General features: G+C 53.6%; 2 protein-coding genes across 2 annotated transcripts in view; one reads left to right on the plus strand and one right to left on the minus strand.

Moving 5' to 3' along the window:
• PDCL (phosducin like) overlaps nucleotides 1-23,721 on the plus strand; it is a 242,491-nt gene that overhangs the window by 90,021 nt on the left and 128,749 nt on the right. The window lies entirely within an intron of this gene.
• LOC134506322 (dystrophin-like protein 1) lies at nucleotides 7,113-19,536 on the minus strand. The gene is made up of 11 exons (XM_063316473.1): nucleotides 19,357-19,536; nucleotides 15,500-15,571; nucleotides 11,401-11,493; nucleotides 11,193-11,251; nucleotides 10,476-10,584; nucleotides 10,081-10,401; nucleotides 9,753-10,016; nucleotides 9,431-9,598; nucleotides 8,772-8,937; nucleotides 8,259-8,589; nucleotides 7,113-8,052 (listed from the first exon to the last, which is right to left on the minus strand). Exons 1-11 carry the CDS (start codon nucleotides 19,465-19,467, stop codon nucleotides 7,659-7,661), a joined length of 2,088 nt encoding a protein of 695 aa, XP_063172543.1. The 5' UTR covers nucleotides 19,468-19,536; the 3' UTR covers nucleotides 7,113-7,658.

Consider the following 23,721-nt stretch of genomic DNA (forward strand, 5'->3'; position numbering starts at 1 on the left):
TTATCCTAAGTGATCGGATTTTAATTAGACGACGCAGCGGATGATTACTGTATTCCAAATTGGTGTGGAGTGCTTACTTATGTGCCAGCCAAACTTGGTCTCTACTATTTTACCCAGTGGGTGGCCAGAAGACAATCAGGAAGCAATTAGTCGGGGGGGGGGGGCTGTGCGGCTTGCGCCCACCGGGGAGCGTCTTGCTGAGTTCCAGGACTGCGCCAGCTCTGGAGGAGTTCGAGACCAGGCGGCGTTCATCTTTTTTTTGCTCCCCCCCCCCTTTTTCTGCATGCATGCTACCCTGGATCAAGCCATCTTTCTCAGGCAGTCAGCAATTAGCTCTGTCAATATTCATTTGCAAAGGAGGACCGCGATGAGGGGCTCGGCAGATTCTGCCAGCCAGCCGTTGCGTTGTTTCTGGAAGGTGCGGCAGAGCGGGGCCTGCTGGGAACCCCTTTGCAAGGAATGACTACAACCTCCATCATTCCAGGCCTTCATTAGCCATAACCCTCATTCTTCTCCCCAAAATGTATTGGGGGGGTTCTGTGACCACCTTCATGGCCAGTAAGTCACGTGTGTGTGTGAGTGTGTGTGTACACCCTAGGTGACCTGTATCTTAGCACCAAGTCTCCTCCGTGAATCAATTCAATTGTGACATTTTGAATTTCAACACTGTATAGAAACCAGAAACCTTGAGTGTTTCGGGACCTTCAGCCTCAGTTTTCCCCACCCTGAAAATAATAGGGATAGCGTCCTACCATTCAGGACTGTTTTGAATACCCAAGCTAGACAAAGCGTGCAGTAATTCTCAGCGCATGCCTGACCTCAACAACGGTTGTGCTGTTAAAACACTCCCTTTGTCTGCAGCTCCTTTCTGGGTAAGAGCTGTACAGTGACGTTCCCCACTTAGAAAAAATGAATTGTTCTCACCTATGCAAGCTCTGCAGATTAGTCTGTATCTTTTCCGCCGTAGGTCTGGATTTGGGGAAGCCAGACGGCTTTGCAAAGTTCTGAAATCATCCCTCCCCCACAACTACTGGAAAATCTTCACACCCCTTCTCCTTGCTGACATCTCATAGGCACTGTGTTTACATTTTCAAGTCTCCCTTTTCACCCATAAGGACTAGAAACTTTGGAGCGTTTGCAAACCTACGTTTGGCTCGCTGGCGTTTACATTTTCCAGCTGACTGCCCGTGATTTGAGATCTGCTCGGCCAGGTATACTCAGCCTCTTTTTGCTGAAGAGGTGGCCATTGCAGTGTAATTCCCAAGCTGTTTGGGCCGGGATTGGCAAAAAGCAAAGATTGCGCTGCCGTAAGGAAGGAAGTGCTGTGTGTGTGTGTGTGTTTGTTAGCAAACTGGCCCAGGCTGGTAGAACCAGACAAAGGACGAGTCAAACACTCTCCCCCATGTTGATTGAGTTGATGGAAACTGTAGTCCAACACATCTAGAAGTGTTTTGAGAACAATGAGACTCCATCCCTCTGTTCCTCCTGGCCCCCGCCCCCCCCATCTTTATCAGAAGTTGCCTACAACTTTTACCTCCTTTAACACAAAGGAAACTTTCCCTTACGTTTTTTTTTTTTTAATAGCGGAGATGCTCACTCCAGAAAAATGATTGGCAGGCTGGAGAGCTGCGAGAAACCAAATTGTTTATACCCTAATGAATAGAATCTTGATTGCAGGATCCTGTTTGGAAAATTACAGTGGAATGGAAGCTGTACAATTACATCTCCCAAATGCTGCATATTCATTTCAACTGCTTTGCATAGAGATTAACGAGCACGCGTGCCCCTGATGCAGACTCTGAAATTAAAGCCAGCGCCGATTTTAGTCGCAGGTTACAAACTAAATGGCATTGTTGGAATCTTTACCACCTGCGATGTTGAGTGGCTGTATCCGGGCAGTAGAAATTTGGCTCTTTTTTCCAGTGCAAGGAAAGATAATGAAATTACGTGGACACATTTATCTGTAGCTGTGTATTAGGGATCAAATTGTGTATCAGTTTGACCTGTGGTGGGCTTTCAATTTCTGGGAGGGGTAAAAGGTGCGGCAAAACTCACTTTTCCTTCTCTGCTTTTCACATTTTAAGTGTACTGGAAAATAAACTGGTAATCTTCAAACTCATGGCCGTGCCCCACACACTCACCCACCCTAGATCCCGGTTGCTCTGCTTGGGATCTGCTCTGGATGAACTGTGAGGTTGGGTGAGGTTGGTTCACGTTCGTCTAGCTAGAAGCTTAGCAACTTTGCTGGCAACATCCTTGGTTATTCACAGCCCCTGAGCCTCAGTTTTGGTCCTGCAGACTGGGTCTGCCAACGGTAGGCCATCATTCAAAGCTGGGTTAAAAACCAGGTTAATTCTGAACCTGGGCACCGTACTTTCCCAGTTCAGATGCGAGCGGTGGTTGTGCCAAAATGGAATCCTTCCTATGGACCTAGAGAAACAGTACGAAGGGCCTCTGCACAGGGATGAAAGAATGAAGCCGGTATGTTCTATACTTCAGTTTTTTCAAGTTGCTGCTGGGGATGGAGCAGAGGGTGGGGCAGACTGGAAAGAAGGGAGGGGGTTCTGGGAAGGGGCTTTCTGGCAACAATCCGGGGCCAAGAGCTGGGACCACCTTCAGTTGATGCTCAGGTGTCCTGTGCTGAAGAGGTTGGCACCGGCTTTTGGGCCACAGTGGTCTCAGGCAGCAATAACCCAGTCTGGAAATGTTGAAGGGGGCCCATAGCCAATGGAGGGTCCTTTCTGCTTATCAGAGGCCTCTGCGGTTCGGTGAAAACTGGATCCGGATGGGAAAGAACCACCTTACGCTCTGTCTGAAACTCTGGGAAGCTGCCTTTGGCTGGAAAAGACAAGGCCCGGGGACATAGCCAAATGGTTCAGCAGTGTCCGTCTCTACAAGGAGGCATGCAGAGAGTGGCATTCATGCCCGGTCCACAGTGGGCCCGCCGTGCTTTTAGGAACAGGCCAAGCGAGTTTTCGAATTCTCCCCTGGGAACGCATGCCAAATTCCTTCGGGAAGCTGCTGCTGGAAGAGGCTCAGTTGTCCTTTGCGTGCTGGCAGGGCGTAGGAAGGAGCCTGGCCGGAGTGGGCTGGGTCGCATCCTGCTCTCTGCAGGCCTCCTGCTGGGCCAGCCCTGGACATTTGCTTTGGCCAGCCAGAACTGGAGGCATCTTTTCCAGCAAGGCTCAGCTGCAGGAGAATCTGGAGTGGCACTGCCCTCTGCCGGGCGTTCTCCACTATTGAGCGCAAAACGCATGCAGGGCTCCCCGAGGGAGGGAGGGGGAGAGGTATCTACACAATCCCCCCCTTGCCTCCCCACCCCCTTTTTTAAATCAACAGCCTGGTTCCTTGCCACCTTCAAAGGCAGGAGCTAAGGGAGCCCATTGTTTGGGGACAAGGGAGGGCGACCGGTCACTCTTCCAGCACAGTGGGACTACAAATCTCATCAGACCAGGCAGCAGCCTGGTTAATGGTCAGGAGTTATGGGAGCCCTAGTCCCAAAGGGCAGTACACGTAGTGGCTGAGATGACCAGGTTCCAGTTCATCACCATCAACCCTGGAAGCAAATTGGAGGACTTGAGGCCACTCAGGGATTCATTCATTCATTCATTTCAGATACCTAGGCTGACATTTGACTCATTTGACTCTGGGTGTCTATCATAGGAAAACTGTGAAAAAATGGGGATAAAACCCCGAAGGATGCCCTCAAGTGGAGGGGAGCTGCAGCTGACCCTTCCCCCCACCCCCACCTGTGGACGTAAAAACAGACATAACACACACACACACACACATCACCCTAACCCAAGACCTGGGGAAGTTCCATGTTCTGGATGCTCTTTAAAAGGCGAGGAAGGGGAAGGCCACGCAAAACCCTGACCCTCACCCTCGATTCAGGCCTCGAGCCCTGTGGGGTGCAAAGTCGAACACATGCTAGGGTTCTTGTGTGTGAGCCCTGCAGTGATGGGAAAAAAAGGTCAATGGGAAGGCCTGCGAAAGCAAACCACATTTGCAGTGGAGACTCCAGAAGCGGGTCTGGCACCACCCTCCTTCTGCCTTGCGAAGCCACCCAGTGCCGCCTTTCTCAAAAAGGCCTTGGGTCTGGCTTGAATTTGCCTTGAATCAGGCATGTTCCGGCTGGGCTGGGCTGGGCTGGGCTGGGCTGGGCTGGGCTGGGCTGGGCTGGGCTGGCACAACAGGCTGAACCCTAAACTTGGAATCGCAAAGCAAGATGGTGGTGTTCACATCGTAGCCGATGCCAGCCTAATGCGCTGAGACAAACTCCTCAGCCTAGCGTGTTGCGCAGTGCGGCTGGTGCTTGTAGGTGGCTTTAGAGCGAATATTGGCCAGACAGCAAGGTGGGTATTTGTCGAGCAGGATGGACTGGTTGAGGCACCCCTCCTGTCTTCTTAATTCTGCCAGGAAATTTGCCAGTGGAGAAGGGTGCTGGACTTTCAGTTTTGCAAAACCTGCCAAATTCCCAGCAATGTCGTTTGCCACCCACCAGAGAGGTGCCGAAGGCGTCGCTGGGAGGGCTGCGAAAGAGGCCTGATCCTGAGAGATGGCACCCAAAGATTGTGTGCGTGGGTGGATCAGGCCTTTCCTGGGTGTTGAAAAGAGGGTGTGGATCCAGGCCAAAGCCTTATGTTTTAGGAAACAGTTGAACATTCCCGGGCTGGTTTTAGATTTCATTCCCAGGATTTTACTGAGGGCAGAACTGTCAGAAAATATTGCCTTTCATATGTATTCATCCTGGAGTTGGATATTGGTTTCTCTTTTTGCTTCCCCCAACCCTCAAAGAAAGAGTTGAACTGATCCCTGAAGCCCCCCTCTGCTGCTAGCCAACATGCCAGGTCCAGCTTGCAAATTGCTGGTGAAAGTGGGACATTTGGGCTAAAATCCACAAGGCAGGGAACACACGGAATCGGCGTTAGGGCTGACTTCCTGCCAACAGAAGGCAGGAGACGGCTGGGCTAAATGGATCAAGGGGGGAAGCAAGTTCCTTTCGTGAGCTACACAACGGGTTTTCCTTTAGCACTTAGAGAGGGCATTTTTGCTCCCACCTAATGCTGCACAATTGGTTCAGCTGTTTCTCAACAGGTCTGCTAAAATCTTCTTTGCAACGGAATCCCAGTAGTCTGAGCCGAAGCTAAGAACATGCTGCGGACACTGGGGCTAGTGTGCGTCTGCCCAGCTGCCGACGGCAATCTTTTCTGAACGGTCTCTTGAAAGAGCGTGCCCAGGCACTGCTTGAAACAGAGGAGGGTGTCAAAAGGTTGTGTGTGTCTGCCTGTCGGGGTGGGAAGACGATTATCTGGAAGGAAAGCAGCCCTTATTGGAGAGAGAGTGCTAGACTTTATATCGACAGGGGACTTAAATCGCCATTTGCGTCAAAGGCATGTTGAAAGCACATGAAACCCACCTCCCAGGCCCTCCCCCCCGCAAAAGACAGAGCCAAGAAGGGAAGGAGGAAAGAATCTGGGATTGCATTTATCATCCTGGAAACATGAGCAGTTTACATCATATATTCAACCTTCTTTCTTTCTTCCTGTTAAACTCTTCCATCACAATTGCAGAACACGCTTGGGAAATATTGGCCCACCACCTGACTACTCTTATTTACACCGTTTTCTCCTCCCCAGCAACAATTTACCATTTCTTAGAGTAGGTTTTGTACCTGTAGCAAGAGAATCTGGCTCTTTTTTTTTTCCCCTTGGAAAAGATTCAACAGGCATTTTGGTACCCGGGCCGAGGAGCATCTTGCCCATCCTTCTGAAATTTTCCGCATGAAGAAGGATGCTGTGGGCCTGGCATCAACTGTGGGGGCTGCAGGGGCCAATGAAAACAGGGAGCCAACTGACTCTTCAGACTACACTCTAATATCACTAATGGTGTATTATTGCACACCATCTCTCTCTCTTTTTTTGGATGGCTGTGAGGGATGCTTCCAACCCCCCCATGTGTTTTTCTGCCCTTTCTCCCTTTTGGGGAAAGTAAAAGCTGTTGGAGGGGTGAGGAATACACCAAGAAGCTGGATAGCTGATTCAGAAGTTAAGGCCTTGTTTTCCCCTGGGGAGAAGGGGGGACACTGCGAGGTGGTCCAACACAGCCAGCAGTTTCCCAGGCTTGCAACGGGGTGATCTGCACCCCTGAAGTGACAGTGTGCCTCGGGTTTGGTTCTCAGAAACCCTCCGTGTGATGCAGATCCAGCTGTGACATTGATGATGTTCTCTCTGCTGGGCAAGCAGCACCAGAAAATTTCAGCCCGTCCAGCAGGCACAGGAGTGAGAGCGGTTTATTTTTGGAGCCTGGCAACCTCAGTTGTCTGTTCCGAGGCTGGCATCTTGTCCCCTGATTGGTGATCTCTTGGCACCGGGTGCACTTGTGGTCCTTCCTTCATGTGCTCTCTCTCACAGGCACACGCTCCCTTTCCTGCATTGCGACTGCTCGCACAGTTCCCTCCCTCTGAAGCCTTCAGACCAACAGGCTCCCTTCATGCACGTCCCTCCAACTCTTCCTACGAAGACCACCTTTCTCACCCTTTAAGCCCCCCCACCCATCCTTCTGACAACTTACTCTGGACTCTGCCCCCTCTTTTCGTGGCAGTCACAAGCCGCAACGCGGTTGCCATTCTTTTTTGCTCTGTGTGAGCCTGACGCCTGCGACGCAAGTCCGCAAACAGCCGTGGCTCCATCGGCAGATCCTGTGCCACCCACTGAGTTTGACCCCTTCCGAAATTTCCATGCAGCTCCTTGCTGGTAGGTGTTTATCCCACTGGTAATGATGGGGTTTTGGGGTGGTGGTGCAAGCATCTCAGACTCTGACTGTGTGAGCCAAGTTCCTGAACGTTTTCTTAGGACCCAAGAACACTTTTTTTTATACAAGCACCAGCAATTCTGACTAAGTCACACCAGCTTCCTCCAGGAGAACTACGGAAGTTGCGCTGCATGAAGGAGACAGGGAGGGAAGAGACTTCTCGAGGGCACCAGGCTTCCTCGGCTCTGGAATCCTGGCATTGGTGTGTCCCCATCGGGTCAAATCTCACCCAGTGCAGGAGGAGCCGGCTTCCGTCATGCAGACCTGGAGAGCGGCAGTCATCTGCGCGTCTCCCTGAAATCCACGGAGGCAGCTGGGAATCGTTGCTAGACTAGGGGTAACTTTCTCTCAGCTCTCAGATATTGACCTTCATTGGCTGCATGGTGGAACCTCCCATTGTTTTGCACTGTCCTGGCCACCTGCGGTTACCTGTCCTGGCCTCTTTGTCCCTGAAATATCAGGGACTAGTTCGAGCCTTGGGAGCAGTCTCCACCAGGGCCATGTGTTCAGCAGCTGGGGCTGAGGTCCTCTCCAGGGGGGAGTGAAGGTGGCAAGAATGTTTTCCTGATGGACATTCCCTTCTCACGATGGTGTCACAGTTTGCAAACCAGCCGGCCCCACCAAGAAGTTGGGCGTAACTTCCTAGGAGCCTTCAGGTGGTGCTTGGAAGAAGCTGCCCACTTCTGGGGAGGAAGGCTTCAGAGCCTCCAGGTCGCCTTCATTTGGATACCGCGGTCTCGGTTCCCAGCTGCCGCTTTTGTGCAACGTTGCGTTAATGGACCATGTCAGGGTTCCTGTCCTGCATCACCAGAGCATTCACACAACAGTCAGTCCCTGAAGCACTTTCATGCATGAACAACACAGGTCCCGTTGGTGTCCAGCTCATCCTCAGACAGACTGATATGCAAGCAGGTTTCATTGGTGGCCGAGAAGGGCCGTGGGGCATCCCAGCTGTCAACTGCTTCCCATGGGTCTTTTGCCAGCAAGTGTGCATCCTGCCCAGCACCCTCCTGGCTTTGCGTTTTGGCACGGCCACTGGTGTCCTGGCTTCCTCCCGGCGTCCCGGCTTCAGGCTCCGACCTGGGGAAGATGCCAGTGCTACTGAGCAGCGAGGGTTCGGGGGGGGCCCTGGTAGCTGCTCCCACCTTTTCTGTCTCCAGGCAGGGAGAGATGGTTTTACTTGACCTCCTCCGCAGGGTTGGTGGAGGTGGGTTCAGCTTGGGAATGAACAGCTGCAATCTGTGGAATGAAGATGGGAACAGGGAAAGCATCACGACCAGCTCCCCAGCCACGTGGTGGTTGCGTATGCACATGCGGTGTGGAACCTCAACCTGAGAAGGAAGCCACCATCTGTGGGGTTGGATGTAAAAGCCAAAGCGATGGGTGAAGAGACACAGCTTGCTTGGGTCAGCGCAGGGCAGAAACACCGCAACTGGGTTCCTTACCTTTCCCTCTGCACCGGTGCCTCTGGGCCGCTGCCCGCTGGCCGTGTGCTTCCATTGGGCCCACTGCATTCATCCGCCTCGGACCCCTCGACGCTGCGGAGGCCGCCGGGCCCCTCCAGAACCGCCAGCTGTTCGTCATGCTCCGGCCTGCCACCCTTCTCCAAGTTGGCCAAGTTCTGGTGGCATTCATACGGGGCCAGGTGCATTGTGGGGCTGCCCACTATGCTGGCTGGGGTCGAGGTGGAAGACAAATTGATTTCCAGGCTGCAGTGGTCCGTCAGGCTGAGGGACAGCGAGTGGTCCAAGTTCAAGTTCTGCAGTGAACGGTCAACTGGAGATAAGGAGGGGGAAGACGCGGTTCAGCCACACCCGGGATGCTGGCAGGTTTCATGTCGTATTGCAAGAAGGCACTCCTCTGGGGGTGGCCGGGCCTTCTTTGCCTCCTTCCCTTGCACCCCCACTCCCCCTTCTTTCTCCCTTCCGCATCCCAAGCCCTTCAGTTCACTTGCTCACCTGGACGGCGCAGCTGCACCTTGATCTCCAGCTCCTTCAGCTGCCTCACCAGCAAGGAGACGTGTTGCAGGAGGTCGCGGTTGGTCAGCAGCAGCTGGCGGACACGAGCCTGGGCCTCCACGCGGGCTGTGGTCTCGGCCGACAGCTGGTCTTCCAGCAGCTGCACCTGTCGGGAAGAGGAGGCGGCCAGGCATTTTGAGTGACACGGGTCTCCTAGTGGCACGGTACCCAGAGGGGTGCAGCTTCTAACCACGGACATTCCACCAGGCACGCTGGCTGGGAGCTGCTGTGCCAGCACCTCTGGAGGGCACCTTGTTGGGGATGGCATCTGGAGCTGTCTTTGCTGTTTAGAACATCTGTATGCCATCTGCCATAATTTCCATGCCAGGACCCTCGACCCTACAGGCCCCTGCAGTCTTTGCATGGCCACCAGCCAGTTCTGGTCTGACATCTGGAGGGGGGACCCCGGTTGGACTCGCTGCTCCCACAGAATCACTATGGCAAGGAGTTCCACAGGCTGGCTCTGTGGGCTGCCAGCAGCCCTCTCCAGGAGTGGCCCAGGGCAAGGTCACCGAGAAGCAGAGGCTTGCTAGCGGAGAAGGGGATGGATGTCCAGGCCTGGGCAGAGGTGGAAACTGCCCCCAGGACAGAGGGGTTACCTGTGCGATGGCCACCTGCGTCTGTTGCTGCTGCTGGTAGAGCTGGTGCTGGAGCAGCTGAAGGCAGTGCTGGGAAGCGAGCGGGGTGGCCGAGGCCGAGGAACAGGGGCTCCCCGTGCTGCCCAGCGGCTGGGCCGAGGAGGGCCGAGGACAGCTGTTCTCCTCTTCCTGGAGCACAAAAGGGAGAGGTCAGACCAGAAACTGGAGGCCGCTCCTTCGTTCCTCCCCGGTAAGCCCCCTGAATCCAGGGGGAGCCTGGCTCTGGGTTCCCTCGGTCATTTCATGACTGTCCCCAAAGAGAGGACTTTGAGCGGTCGCCCACCTGGCTGTTCCCGGCCTTTGGGCTGAGCCCAGTTTTCAGGTCCCCCAGGTCAGGCACGGAGAAGGGCAGCTCGCAGACCCTGCAGTCGGGCAGGCATGCCCCTCCCGAGATGGCCAGGGCTCTGTCTCGGTCCACCAAGGCTGGCTCCAGCGGCTGGAGACCTTCAGGGGACACAACAGAGGCAGGAGGAGGAAGACCCAGCCGGTGATTCTGGCCCTCGGCAACTTGGAGGAGGGTTGCCTTGAAAGGGGACCTGCGTTCAACCTAATTTATGAGTTTGTCCTCCAGGGAAACCCTTCCCAGCTTATGAAGGAGGAGGGCATCACACGGCCAGCTGGGGCAGAGCCAGAATTTGCTTTCTGTCTGCTGTAGGAGAGGCCTGGAAGAATTTATCTTCCCATCTCAAATCATCCTCTTTTAGGAAGCGGCTGAGTCTCCTTGCCTTCCTCAGATTTACAGTCCAGAAAAGCCACTTGGGGCTCACCAGAGGTCCCCTGAACTTCTCACCTTCCAGCTGAGAATCCTCTGCAGAATTGTTGCTGGCACCATCTGCCTGGCCATCAGCATTTTGGAGGGCGTGCTGCAGACTGAGCTTGTGGCACACTTCAAAAGCCTGGCCCACCGTCCTTACCACACGCATTGCCTGGGTCTGCGGGAAGATGCTGTGTTAGCAGGAGCCAGTGCGAGGTGCAAGGTAGCCCAGCTTTCCCCAGCTTCACTTGCCTTCTTTTTGGACTTGAAAACATTGCAGCGGAAGGAATTGTTGGCGCCGTCCCTGGCGATGTAACTGAAGATCTTGAGATCTTGGGAGTCATGGGAGACATAGAAGATTCTGAAGGAAGGTGGAAGCAGAGAGAGAGGTAACCCAAGTGCCACGTGCGAAGCCATCTTAAGAGAAGCCCCATCCCTTCCTCGCTCCAAACATTCAGCAACAGTTGCAGACAATCCTTCTGGATGGGTTGATGCCCACTCTCCTTGGATGCAGTCACCAGCTTGGATGGCCGAACTTCCTGGACTTCCTTGAATCAGGGAATCCAACACCCAACGATTCAACTGCCCTTTCCAAATTTGTGCATTTCCTACATTCCCAGTGGATCCATAGAGGTGGCTGTTCAGTCCCAAGTTAAGTATTGTGTTGTTAATTCTGTATAAGAATCATGGGGGTCAAGGTAGACCCACAGTCTTCGAGAACTCAACCATGCTTCATCTTGGCTTAGGGGGCAAAACAGAAGGTGAATCCCGCTGCCACGGGGTGAAAGCAGGAATCTCTTCTACTTTGGACCATGGGCCTCCAATCGTTGGAGGAAAGCCCCCTCCTCTCTTTGTGGGTGGATACAGAAATTCTTACCCGTAGGCAAATGGGCGCGTGTGTCATAGGATGCCCGGAACCGTGATGGGCGTGGGGGGACAAGAAGACGTGCCTTGTTCCCAACCACTCACCTATAGACAGGGTCGTGCATCACCATCATTTTACCCTCATCCCAGGTCCATTCCTTCCTCTGGAAATCAGATTAAGAGCAGAGAAGGACTTAGCAATGCCAGTTAAATCCACCCTTTCCACCCAGCAGTCTTGACCGCTTCCGGGCTCAGCCCCCGCCCGGTCTCTGGGATGCCTCCGTTTGGCGTCCACAAGGCCACGGCCACCCACCTTCTGTTTCTTCCGCAGCAGCACCTTCACCCCGTCCACCGAGACGACAATGTTGACCTTCCTCTTCTTCACGTTCTTGGCCTTGAACTCATACTGTGGAGAAAGTTGATGGTAGTCACCCTCGGCCTTGGAACCCAGGACCCCTTCAGCCTTTGATGGAGGTTACTTGCAGGGAGAAGGAGTGGCGCTGATCTTATTCCTTGAAATGCCTCCAAATGAGGCAGACAGACAGACAATTTTTGCCCCCCACCCCCATTTTTAGAAGACAGAGAGCTGTGCGTGTATGTGAAAGATAGAGAAGGGGTCCCATCTCGATCTCTCCTTGGGCCCAAACGGAAAGGATTTGGCAGTAAAGTGGTTGTTTGGGGCAGATTCATTCTGTCCTGGGGTCTAGGAGTATTTGACGGGCATTGCCCGAGCGAGTTTCCATCCAAGATGTGTGTTGCTTATTGAGGGAGGCGGGAGTGCGCTTTGTACATCCTCAGAGGCACTTTCAGTTCTGCTCTGGCCCAGGGTGCAGCTGGAGAGCAGCGCCCGCAGCTGAGCCCAGACCCAGGTTTAAACCCCCATCGGCTTTGGTGGTGGACCGGCCCCCTTTTGCTTCACCTTCTGTGCCAGAGGGAGGGAAGGGGGACGCATGGTGCCCCCCTGAGATTTCCAAGTTCAGATTGGGAAATCAGGCGGGCTGCTGGTCGATCTGCAAATCATCACTCAGGGCCAACCGTTGCGGCGGCTACATTTAGCATCCAAGGGGGAGAAGTCAGAAAGGGTGGGTGGGCCAAGCTGGACTTTGACAGAAGGGCCAGGAACCAAAACACTCACCATGATCCCCCCCACCTACCCCATGCCTAAGCCCCTGTCTGGCGGATGGCAGCTGTCGCCAAGGTTTTCCTTCACTGCGTCCTCCACTGAAGAAACCCACCCACTTTCCTGCAGGCAGGGCTGCCTTGTTGCTAAATCTCCCATCAAGGGGAGGCTGGTTAACTAAGCTGGGATTGAGCATCAGACAAAATCCAAGCTCTGCAAACAAGCGGCATTCTGGCTCAGCGTGCCGGGCGAGGCCGGCGGGCGTCCAGGCCATTAAGTGCCTCTCATTTGGCATGCACACGCGTGCCCTCGCAAAGTCCTTGCTCGTCCTCTGCTGGGCACGTTTGATTCATCAGTCGGGCACTGCAGGTAGAGAGAGTGCCTTTAATTCTGCGCTAAGAATATCCTTGTGTCTGGGCTCAGGAATCTACGGTGCTGGGTGGCAGGCAGCACAGCACAGCAGCAGAGGCGGAGGGGGCCGCCCGGTGGGCTTACTCCACCCTGGGGCTAATCCCAGAAAGGGTCCCTTGAGGAGGCCCTTTGGAATTGCCCTTCGAGGTGTAAACCTTGGTGGGCGGGCGATCTCAAGGTATAAAAGTGTTGAGGGGAGCATGAAGAAAGGTATACCTGTTCCGGACGTCAGTCAAACCAAACATCCCATTATTGTAGGATGCTTCCCTTTCTAAAACTATTTATTGTTGTTGCCACAAGGAAGAAGAAAAACATCACTCCAAAGTACAAAATAAACAGATCTATAAACTGAAGGCCCTGTTTGAGGAAGGGAAGGTGTTAAGTGGGGGGAGTCTGACAGACGGGCTGCAGATCTTCCTCTGCTCCCGATGGGGGGGGGGCTTCCAGTGGAGCCCCCTGCCTCAGTTAGAGCCACAGGATATGTCTGCTGTGGCTCTATCCTTGCGCAATCCTACGTCAGAGTTCTCATATCGATTTTAGCAGCCCCTGGCTTTTTGGCTTTTTATGTTTTTGGAGCTGTTTAAAGGCTGGGTAGGTGGAAAAGCTGGCTGTACACATCCCAAATCAAAGCCTGCTGCTGCCACTTGGCATCTCCAAGAAACAACAAGGAAAGGGTCCCCTTGAGCCTCGTTTCTCAGCCGCCAGCTCTTTGCCTTTGCGTTGGCAAAACCCAGAGGGGCAGATTTGTGCCCCTGATGGTGGAAGCACAGACACAGGCCAGGCCAGAGGGGCGAGTCCAAGGACGCGATACGGAGGGCAGGCGGTGGCAAGTGGCACGTCGGGAAATGCAAGGCAAAAAACCCGGTGGGCAAAGGTGCCCAGATGCTTCAAGAGCGAGTCTCACTGCTCTGCTTAATATTCCAGCAGAGTAAGGATGGAATTGCTACTGCTGACAAGTTGGGAAAAGCAGCTTTGGGGATGGCGAACAGGAGAAGGATTAATTTCAGCTCAGAAAGGTCTACAACTCAAGGCAGCTAATAGTAATCCAGAGGGAGGCCTTGCAATTTAAAAATAAATACACTCAAATTCAGGCTTAGCTTTGCTTTAATAACAGCATAGCCCAGCATAACCAGCTCTTCTTCGCCACATTTACATTCTGCCCCCCCCCCCCCCCGTCTTGAGTTCTCACTCTTCCTTCCTCCTGGTTTGTCCCCTAAGGGAGCGTTTCGCCCAGAAAACCACGGCCTTGCCTTTGATCTCTGCTTTGGCACCTTCCCAGTTTTCCTTTGTGGGGGTGTTACGGCATCGTTCAGCCGTGTGGCTTGGAATGAATTCCTTCCCCACCCACCCTTTGGTTGACAGCTTCTCCCAAAAGGGGATTCCATTTGCAAAAGAGCTCACTTGGAGGAAAAATTGATGGACTTGTTTGGCTAAACTCGGGCAGCACCGTGGGCACATCCGAAGAACTGGTGCCATCAACTGTGCGGCCACATAAGCGCAGTGACATCCTGATTTTTTTAAGGTAGTTGAGATTACGTTTGTACTTTGTGGTCGGCTGCAGGAATTGTTTTGCGACATCCACTGTTGTGTTGTAAGAATGGTGGTGGGGGCGTGGTTAGGTTCTTCTCACCCATCACTTGGGTCTGTCCTGTTTACCCCTGCCCCAGACTGAACCATTGATTTCTGTGGATCAGCTCCTGGGTGGCATCTATATTGGAGCATTTAAGCATTTCTTCTGGCAAAACAGATTGCTCCCCATTAAATGTGCAAGAGAAAGAGGGGTGAAGATTCTTACTTCCCCCTCCATACGATGAAGAAATCTGTTCTCGAGCTCGGCTGAAAGGTGGTGTATGAATCACCGAAGGAAGCACATGCCACAGTAAACCTGTTGGTTGCAAGACTCACAGCTCGCATTTGGTCTGCAAGAATGGCCAGGCAGATGCCTCCGATCTGTTCACAGGATAAGCAGAGCCTTGTCCTGAGGTCTGTGGCCCTCCTCCACACATCCTGACAAATGTGGGTGCATGAGTCTGCCTTGGAGGGAGTCAGCTGTGGTCCCTCCCCAGCCTGATGCCCTCCTGGTGGGTCGGACTGCAAGGCTGGAATTCTTGTGGCTATTTTCCTGCCCAGAGAGGCATCAGCTTTTAGTCACTGGAGTCCAAGCCCTGACCGGAGGTGAGATACCAAGTAGGCGTGTAGCCAGTTTAGGAGGAGACTTAAGCAGTTTCTCCTTGAACTTTCAGTGGTCTGCCTCTCTCTCAACTCTTTTCCCACATCCACCTCCAATGTGGGTCACACCTTAGCTTCAAACACATGCCGGTCTGCCTGCCCATGCCAACAAAGCAAATGTGTGCAGGGTGGCAACGTTGATGCAGCACCACCTTGGACAGGCAATGGAAGTGCTTTGGCCTTCTTTGGCAACTCTGCTCAGAACAGGTGGTGCTGACACCCCCAGCCCACCTGCCGTGGTTCCCACTGCCCACGAGGGCCCAGGGAGGAAAAGGAAAAGCACCCTTGAAACTTCGGGCAGTTGCCCTTTGAGAGTGCTGCCCTCCTCCAGCCACAGCCTGGCTCAGTTTCCTCAGATTGGCCTTCCTTCCGTTCTGGAAGAGAGGCCAACCGTGGGCTCAGGAGCGAAGGCAGCGGGACCCTCGCCAAGCAGCCTTCTGGTGGCATGGCTCTTGCAGGGAAGGAAGGCGGGGGTGGCATTTTGGGAGGGAGAGCCAGGAACAAGAGAACATCTTGTCTTTCTCCCCATCTTCCATTTCAGCACCAGGGGAAAATGCTTCTGTGGGCCTTTGGGGTGGGGAGACGAGCGCAGCGAAGAAGCAAGGAAGGAAGGAAGGAAAGAAAGACAGGGATGGTGTCTGCATTGACTCACCCGGATCCTTCTCATGGCTGCCACAATCTCCATGCGGCTGTTGGGCCTTGGCACATCCAAACTACCAATGTACTAGAGGAAGAAAGAGGGGGGGGGAGCGCAAAATTCAGAGTTCAATGCTGTTCACCTCAATGCCAAATCACAGGAAGGGGCTTCAGTGCCCATGTGGAGCTCTGGCGGACCTGGTGCCCCTGTCTTCCCTTCAGGATCTGCCAGTTCTCTGGGCATTTGTGCCAATCCCCTGGCAGTGAAGCAAAGGGAGCGGTTTCGCCTGGCAGGGAGTGCTGCGTGGGGCTCAAAGCAGCTGAATTCAGAGGTCCTGTGTATCAGCCCCTTCTATCACTGCGGCCAAGGCTTAGAGAGGACCCCTTGGGCAGGTGTGCAGAAGAGGGCACAGCGGACAATACCGGACCATGCAGAAGTCCCACTTGTCACATGGCTGCTGGGAGGGCTGTTGCAGGCCCACCCGTCATCCCTTGATCCTGGAGCTGCTAATGGATTATAGGAACAGTCACCCCTCACCTTCTGTGATTACCCAGTCCTATCCAAGGCAGTTAACCATAGCCTTGCCCTTCTGATTTCATTCGTGGCCTGGAATAAACTCTGCAATTCTGCTCCAGGTCAGGGGATTAACGCACAGTGTTTAATTTGCACAGAGGCCCAGGCGAGCTGGGGCCACAGGGATAGCTCCCATGTGCAGAAGATAGCACATTATCTGCAAAAACCATGGTTGACAATCCCTCCCCTCCCTAAAGGATTTGGAGCCAAACTCCCAGCTTCAAACCACTCTTCCATCCAAGGGTGCTGACTCGAGGACGTTTAACCCGGTTAATTATTTAACATGAAGCCAGCCCATTCCAGTGGCAAGTGAGCTACATTCAGTAGCACTTGGAGGTAAAAAGGGGAGTCTCATACAGTTTAACCACTGAAAATACAAGCAAAGTAAAATAAAGGAATCCACTTAAAATGGCACAAGTGATATGTCTAAGAGCTACAGTATAGAGCAGAGTTTCTCAACCCTGGCCATTTTAAGATGTGTGGACTTCAACTCCCAGAATTCTCCAGCCAGCCATGCTGGGAGTTGAAGTCCACACATCTTAAAATGGCCAAGGTTGAGAAACATTGGTATAGACAATACATAGGTCTTTACTTTCCTACCAAGTTTGACAGATGTCCATCAGCAGAGTGTTCCAGAGGTGAACACCTGAATCAAGAAGCCCATCTTCTCCCTTGCGTTGTGTTAGTGCGATTCTTGATTGGTTGAACATTGTGGTCTCCTGTCTGATATGGATCCTAACCCTAGTCTCTTCCTCCTTTTGCCTGATCACTCACTGGCCTGCCCACCGGGCTTCTCACCTGTGGGCAAATGCCTAAATCCGGTGCTGTTCAGAACAGCTGGACTCCAATTATTTCCAGCAGTCTGGCCATGGGTAGATATTGTAGTCCAGCATATCTGGTAAGGGACAAACCCAGAAACTGGCAATTTCTTAGGCTTTAGCTGTCCTGAAGCAAGCAGATCCCTGCCCCACCAGCTGGCAAACCAGGATCGGAACAAAATTAAAGGAGGCAACTATCTAAAAAGCGATGAGATACAGGCAGTTTGTTCCATGTTTGAGACAGCTAGCAAGGGCTGCATGCATCCAGTGTAAACAAGTAATAATTGAAGCATGCAAGCCACATGGTTAATAAAGCATTGCTCAAATACTATTTTTAAATCCTCTCCCCTCAAATGGTTCTAATTAAAGACCAAAAGCCCTGTGTGCCAGGGAATGTGCTTTTTCTCTTTTCTTTCTCCATCTCTTGAGCACTAACCAAATGTATTTTTATCTCCCAAAGCTTTAAAATGGGGACCTCATTCAGGCATCTTGGGCGATGTTCTGCTCAGTCACCCCTTCCCATCTCTAACTGCTTCTTAGAGGCCATCCTTGGCATTTTTCCTCCTGAGAAATTAGCGGCTTGGTTGCTTTTCTTTTTGTTGGGGACAAAGGCAGGGAGAGTGAGTGAGAATCCCAGCATTTGAGGGCAGTGTGTGTTTTTGAAAAAAGGAGTTACTTTGGCACAGCCTGGGAAGTGAGGAGATGGAAAGGCTGGGCTTGGCATTTAAAGCATCTCACACACACACACACCCCACCCTGCAAAATGGCCACTACAGGCACCTCTTCTCATTTAGCAAAGACCTGGGTGCCTTCACAGAAGGAAGGCCAAGAACAGCCTGGCACAACTTGATCTTCTTCACAATAGCCATCACGCCTACCAAGATTTAAAACTGTCTTTGCACAAAGCAGTCCGTTTCAGCTTTTGCCCCTGCTTATGGGCAATTTAATCAGGAATATTTAATCAGGGCAACATAGAAAGAGCGACAAGCTGCCAACAGGGTTAAATTCCACACCCATCGAAGGATCCTCCAACATTGCACAGAATTTTCACGAGGCCAGAGGAAAATATGCCACAATGCATGCAGCTTCTGAATGGCCAGCTGGCCACTGTGATTCTACTCCTGAGGGGGTCTCGGTGATTCTAAAACAGGCCCATTCTGACCCATTGCAATGCTGATAGCGCTGACTGCCAAAGCCGACGAGAATAAGGCTGGAATCAAGCAAAGCTGTATTTTGGCCTTCTGCAAAGCTGGTGTCTAAATGCTGCTGAATAGGGGAGCATTTCCCCCCTATTTTGTAAATGTCACCTGGGATACAAAGATAGACTCTACCATGGTGAAGATTTGCAGTGGGCCTTTTTTCATCAAAAGTAGGGCTCTGCCTCAGAGAATCTACTCCCTTTCCTTTCTGAAGATGAAGAGTTCTGTGTCAACAGGAAGGCTCCACGTTCTTTCCACCAAGGAATGCCTGAAGCCAACTGTCCAGATCCAGGGAGCTGCCCTTCTTGTACAGCAAATAGGTGAAAGAGGTGTAAGTTTGCAAGCTAAGGGGGTGTGGGGTGGGGGTTCCCCTCCCATTTAGGCTCCTCTGGGAAAACGTCCAACTCACTTAAACTCTAAAGTCTAGGGATATTAAAATAATGGCTTAAAAAGCACCCAGCAGGACAAACCAGTTTATGCAAAATCAGATCAAGCAAGTGTTCTGGGTCTGACTGATTCTTCTGCCCCCTTCCTTGTCCCCAAACTTCCTTGGCTCCACCCCGGGGAGGAAGCAAAATAAACACTGGCAAGCCTGCTGGCTTCTTGACCCGATCTTTGCCCTCTAAGTCCCGTTCCAGAAGCATTGAGACCCACCTGGGTCGACCCCTCCTCCAGCATCCTGGTGGGAATGGGAAGACCAGGATGGGAGGCACGTGGCATGTTACGGCGTGTTTTTCAATCTGACCTGTGGGTCAGCTGTGCTCATGCAGGGGCTATGCCGAACCTATGCACAGAAGCTTTGCTGTAAGAAATGCTCAGGGGAACCAGCTGCTAGATATTCTTGATTTCAGCACCTGATGGCCAGAGGGTAGACTGTGGCTGCAGAGGGAGGCTCTATTTCAGCCCCTCCGGAGGAAACTTCTGTGCCTTTTCTGTGCAGCAGGGGACAGTAATGGAGCGATGCGCTTAAGGAGTCAGTGACCAAGCAACTCTGCCCCTTCTGCTTGGACGGCCTCCCCCTCCCCGGCTTTTTCCAGGCGCAGCCGGCGGATCCAGCTAAGCGCCGAGGCTTAAAGCGGCCTGAAAAACGTGTCCTCGCGCTGGAGCTGTTCTTCCCGGCCCCGGCCCCGGCTGCCGGGGGCGCGGGGCCTCTACGGCTTCTGACCGGGCGGGCGGCGCTAAGCGAGGGAACCCGCGGGGCGAGCTCAGAGCTCCCGGGCGCTGCGGCCCCTCTCCCGCCCGGCGCGAGGATGCGCCCCGCCCCGCCCCCCCGCGCGCTCACCTTGGCCTGGAAGTGGATGCCGTGCTGGAAGGCTTCCTCGTTGTGCAGCGGCACCCGCGCGTCGCCCGCGTCGTCCACCAGGTTGTAGCGGTTCTTCAGCTTCCCGGGCATCTTGCGGCGGCCGAGGCTCCCGAGGGGGCGCGCGGCGCCAGCGCATCGCCGCGCGACGCCCCTCCGCCGGCCCGCGCGCCCTCGTGCCCCGGCAGCCGCGGGCTCTGCGCGGAGCGCGGCGCTCGGCCGGGCAGGAGCGCAGGGCGAGCCAGCGAGCCGAGGCTCCTCCCGACTGCCGCCCGTGTGATGCGCCACGTCGGGGCGGAGCGTGCGGGGAAAAGGGAAGAGGCGGGCGCCTCCCGGCTCCCGGGAAAGGCCGGTGAGTCCGCGCCCGGCGGCTGAGGCCGGGGCGTCGCTGTCCAAGGTACCAGCCGAGCCGGGTCGCTCGACCCGCGAGGCAGCGGGTGGGAGGCTCAGGGCGGGCCGGAGGTGAGGACCGTGCAGGGCGTCGGTCTGCCCCCTCCCTATGACCTTTCGGGGGCTGCGCCCTTCAGGGCCCAAACAAGGCGAACCGCGCCCCCTTTCTGCCCCCTTCCTTTGCTTGTTGGTGCAGAGCTTTTTTCAGTGAAACCTTTTTGAAGTAGTTCAGGAGTGACACGCTCTTTCAGGGGGAAGGCATTTTTTGGTCTGGTGTTGGGTTTTGTTTACAAGTCAAACCCGACCCTCCCCCCCCCCCCCACGTTGGGGGCCTCAGAGCTGATCCCCTCACCTTCGCAAATTGCTTTTCTCAGTTAGTTGCCCCGGGTTGTGTTCATGCAACTCCCTTACCTAGGTTTGACTGTTAACTCCATGAGCTTGTTTTGCATAGTGCTCAAACTGATCTCATGAGCCCGGGCGAGTCTGTTTGTCATTTTGTGGTTGATTATGTCATGCATTTCAACCCCTGTGCCCAGAGGTTAAATCCCTGTTGCGTGTTGTTACTCTCTTGATTTGTTAACTCCTGTGGATGGAAAATGGCCCTGCAATTAAGATTCACTCACAACCCGGCTCTTCTAGAAACAGCCAATCTTTGTCCATCACTTGTAGGTCACTCCTGGTGGAGCAAGGAATTTCCAACCCAGTTTTGTGTGGAAAGCAGCAAGTGCTTTTTGTTTTAGCCATTGGACGTGAAGGCAGTCTTCCGCGGACACATGTCTTCCAATCCAAACATTTTTTGCTTAAATTGTTGGATTCTGGAGAGTCTGCAAAACCTACCTAGGAAACGCCCTATAATTTAATGTACATCCGACACTGTTTAAGTTTCTGTGGACGCTAAACTAAATCTGGCCAAACTGGACAAGGCAGGGAGGCACTACTGTGCCCTCTTTCCTGCACCTATCGGGTTGCTCTCAGGCCCCGCGCACCCAACACACCAAACTGTCATGGGTTCTATTTGGCTTTGAGTGTGTTGCACAAACCAAGCTGGTTGTGGTTTCTTCATATAAGCCGGTGACAGGAACGGATGAACCCTAACCTAGGTTGCCTTTGCAAGTGGCGCTAAGCCATAGCGTGGCCTGTATAAGCATACAGGTATAAAATCCAGGCATCCGGCAAAGGAAGCTGGCTTCTCTTGGCATGCCTGCTCAGCTGGGGATCTGCCGGAGCAAAGGCAGCAGATCCCCAGCCAAGCTTGGCCAGCAATCAGCAGCCCAGTGGCTGCTTGTTTTCACCAGCTCCCTGGAACCACAGGGGGCTGAGGCCAGGAGGTCTGCTCCTGGCAAGCCGTGGCCTGTGACTGGCAGGTTGCAAATTAGGCAGGTTTGTGGTGACCCCCTGCAGGGGAGGCAGGAACTTAGTTGGAACAAGCCTGGAAGGAGGCTATTTCTCTGCGCCGCTGCCTCCGTGGGCTTTTAGCCTCTACGAAGGAAAGTTGCACAATTCCAGTGCTTTTCTGCTCCGGCTGCCCTGTGGCCCCCTCGGGGCTTGTGGCTTTCCACTGAGGTGGGGTGACTTCCTCCCTGTCAACATAGGAGCAGCAGGCCCAGCCCAGCAGAGGCCTGTTGTGCGCAGGGCATAATCCCCCTCATTTATCTCTCCAGGAAAAGAAGATATTTATTCATGCCAGCAGGGCACTCCCTACTGGTCTCAGGGCAGCTCAGGAAGCAATTCTGTTGGCTTTGGAGAAGCAGCGATCTCCCCACCACCACCACCACCACCACCACCCAATAATGTAAGAAACATCTCTTTCCTGGAGTTTGTAGGCTATTTATTTATTATATTTATATGGCCACCCAACTCACACAGTGATTCTGGACGGCTTACAGAATTAAAAACCAGTAAAAGAAGAAGAAAACAATAAACCTCCCCTGCCCCCCAGCAGCAAGAGACACACCCTAAATTAACCATTTAATCGGTTCTGTATCAGCCTGGAGTTTCCAGGCCTGCTGACAGAACCACATCTTCGGGGGCCAAACTTATCTCCAAGGGAATGATATTCCATAGGGAGGGAGCCACCATGGAGAAGGCCCTTTTTCTGGGCCCACCAGGTGCCCCTCCATCATTGATGGGATGCGCAACATGCCCTGCCTCCCCGCTCTGGTGGGCCTGGTGGATGTGACTGGGGTGAGGCAATCCCTCAAATGGCTTGGGCACGCTCGAGTTTGCAATGTTGCTGTTGCTGAAGCTACTAAACCCAGCAAAAAGCATCAAGAAAGATGCGGAGCAGGTGGGAGGCACCCCAAAGGAGAGAGCTGTGGGTGCATTTGAGCCTTGGCCCCACCCAGGTTGGTTAAGGCAGAAATCCTCAAGGAGCTGGCTGTGTGTGAGGAGGCTGCCAGGGGATTCAGCAGCTCTCCTGAGTAGTCCAGTCTGGCCTGGGAAGAAAGAGACTTACATCCAGGCCCACCTGCCCGCCTTCCTCCCCCCCCATCTTTCTGTGGCCCCCTCCTTTGAGGGAGGTGTCTGCTCACACTTGCAAGGATGAGCTGTCTGCCTCTGTGCTCATAGCATTAATCATAATAGTTCTGATCTGCCCAGCTGAGGTGATACGGGGAGATTTCAAAGTTACTTAACTACTGAAAAAACAACTAAAAAAAAAGATTACTTTGTTAGCACAGAAAAGATACCACGAAGCATAAAATAGCAGTTATCCCAATGCAATGCAGGCACTTAACATCGAAAAATACCAGGGGTAGCCTTTGCACGACACAATTAACCTGGTTACAGAATTAACCCACTCACTGAATTTGCAGAGTTACCACTAATCAAGCTTGTTGTGCAAATGCAGCTGTTAACTCTTGAACCGACCTGGTAAAGTGAAGGGCGTTGGGTGAACACAGCTTAGGAAAAAACCACACTCTTTGTTCTGTCCTCCCTCCAGCCCATTTCCGTTTCCAAGCAAAAATAATGCCTTGTTTCTTCTCTCCATGAGGACTTTCCTGGTTCCGGTTTTATCTTCCTTGTTAATTATTCAAGGCCGGGAGGGGAACGAGAGAGCTGGGGAAGGCCCAGCATCTTGCTCTCTGAGCTGCAGCACCATCTGCAGGTCTTCTGGGCTCCGTTCTTGGCCGGATCTGTTTCCAGGCCTGATGGATGATTCAAACAGCACCTTTATTTTTTAAATTGCCTTTGTTCCTTGTGTGTGTGCACAGGTGGAAGCTTGAGGATGCCCCCGCCCCCGCTTTTTGTCTGTGGACCAACTCTGAGAGGTGGATGCGGGTGGGAGTGACTGGCCCAAGGCCCAGATGTGAGAGGGGCTCGATGCAGTGGGGAGGTGGCTGTTGACCGCTTGCCAAGCGTGTTGCGAGCTGGCCCCTTCCCAAGATGCAGGCTGGTGACGGCTAAAGAGAAGAGGAGGTCCCCACTGTCCGGAGCGCATATAGAGATCCTTGTTTGAAAGAAGTCACTGAACAGCGTCGGGGTGTTGCTGCTTTGACCTTCTCAGATGACTAATCTGAGAGCAGAGATGCATCCACCCTCGAGGCGGTGGTAAGAGGTGTCCGACTGGCAGGACGCCTTGGAGAACTGGCTCAAAATCCCTCCTTCTCATGAAACAGGCTGGATGGTTGGGGCCAGGCCTCCTCCCAGCTTAATCATCCCCAAAAGTTGGGGAGAAGCCCCTTGGGAGCACCGGGGATCAGTCTTTTTAGGCAGGGGCCCTCCAGCTGTGCCCCCTTATCTCAGGGGCAGGGCGGCCAGGCAGCACAGCCAGTTGTCCGAAGGGGAGAGGTGGAGAACACCAGCCCCTCTCCTGGCACCCCTCCCGCCGAGCTCCTCTGCCCCTCGCCTGCCCCCTGTTCCAGGTGGGCCGGGGGTTCCCCCTTCCCGCCGTAAGGCCTGGGGACCGGACTTAGCAGAGCGCGGGCCGCCTTGCAGGGCTGCGGGCCTGGCGGCGAG

Source organism: Candoia aspera, chromosome 16, assembly GCF_035149785.1.
Source record: "Candoia aspera isolate rCanAsp1 chromosome 16, rCanAsp1.hap2, whole genome shotgun sequence".
NCBI lineage: Eukaryota > Metazoa > Chordata > Lepidosauria > Squamata > Boidae > Candoia > Candoia aspera.

Coding starts and splice junctions, on each gene's coding strand:
- LOC134506322 (XM_063316473.1), bottom strand. CDS start 19,467: ATGCCCGGGAAGCTGAAGAACCGCTACAACCTGGTGGACGACGCGGGC. Junction 15,572..19,356: donor GCATCCACTTCCAGGCCAAG/GTGAGCGCGCGG, acceptor TTCTTCCTCTAG/TACATTGGTAGTTTGGATGT. Junction 9,599..9,752: donor CAAAGGCCGGGAACAGCCAG/GTGGGCGACCGC, acceptor TTTGTGCTCCAG/GAAGAGGAGAACAGCTGTCC.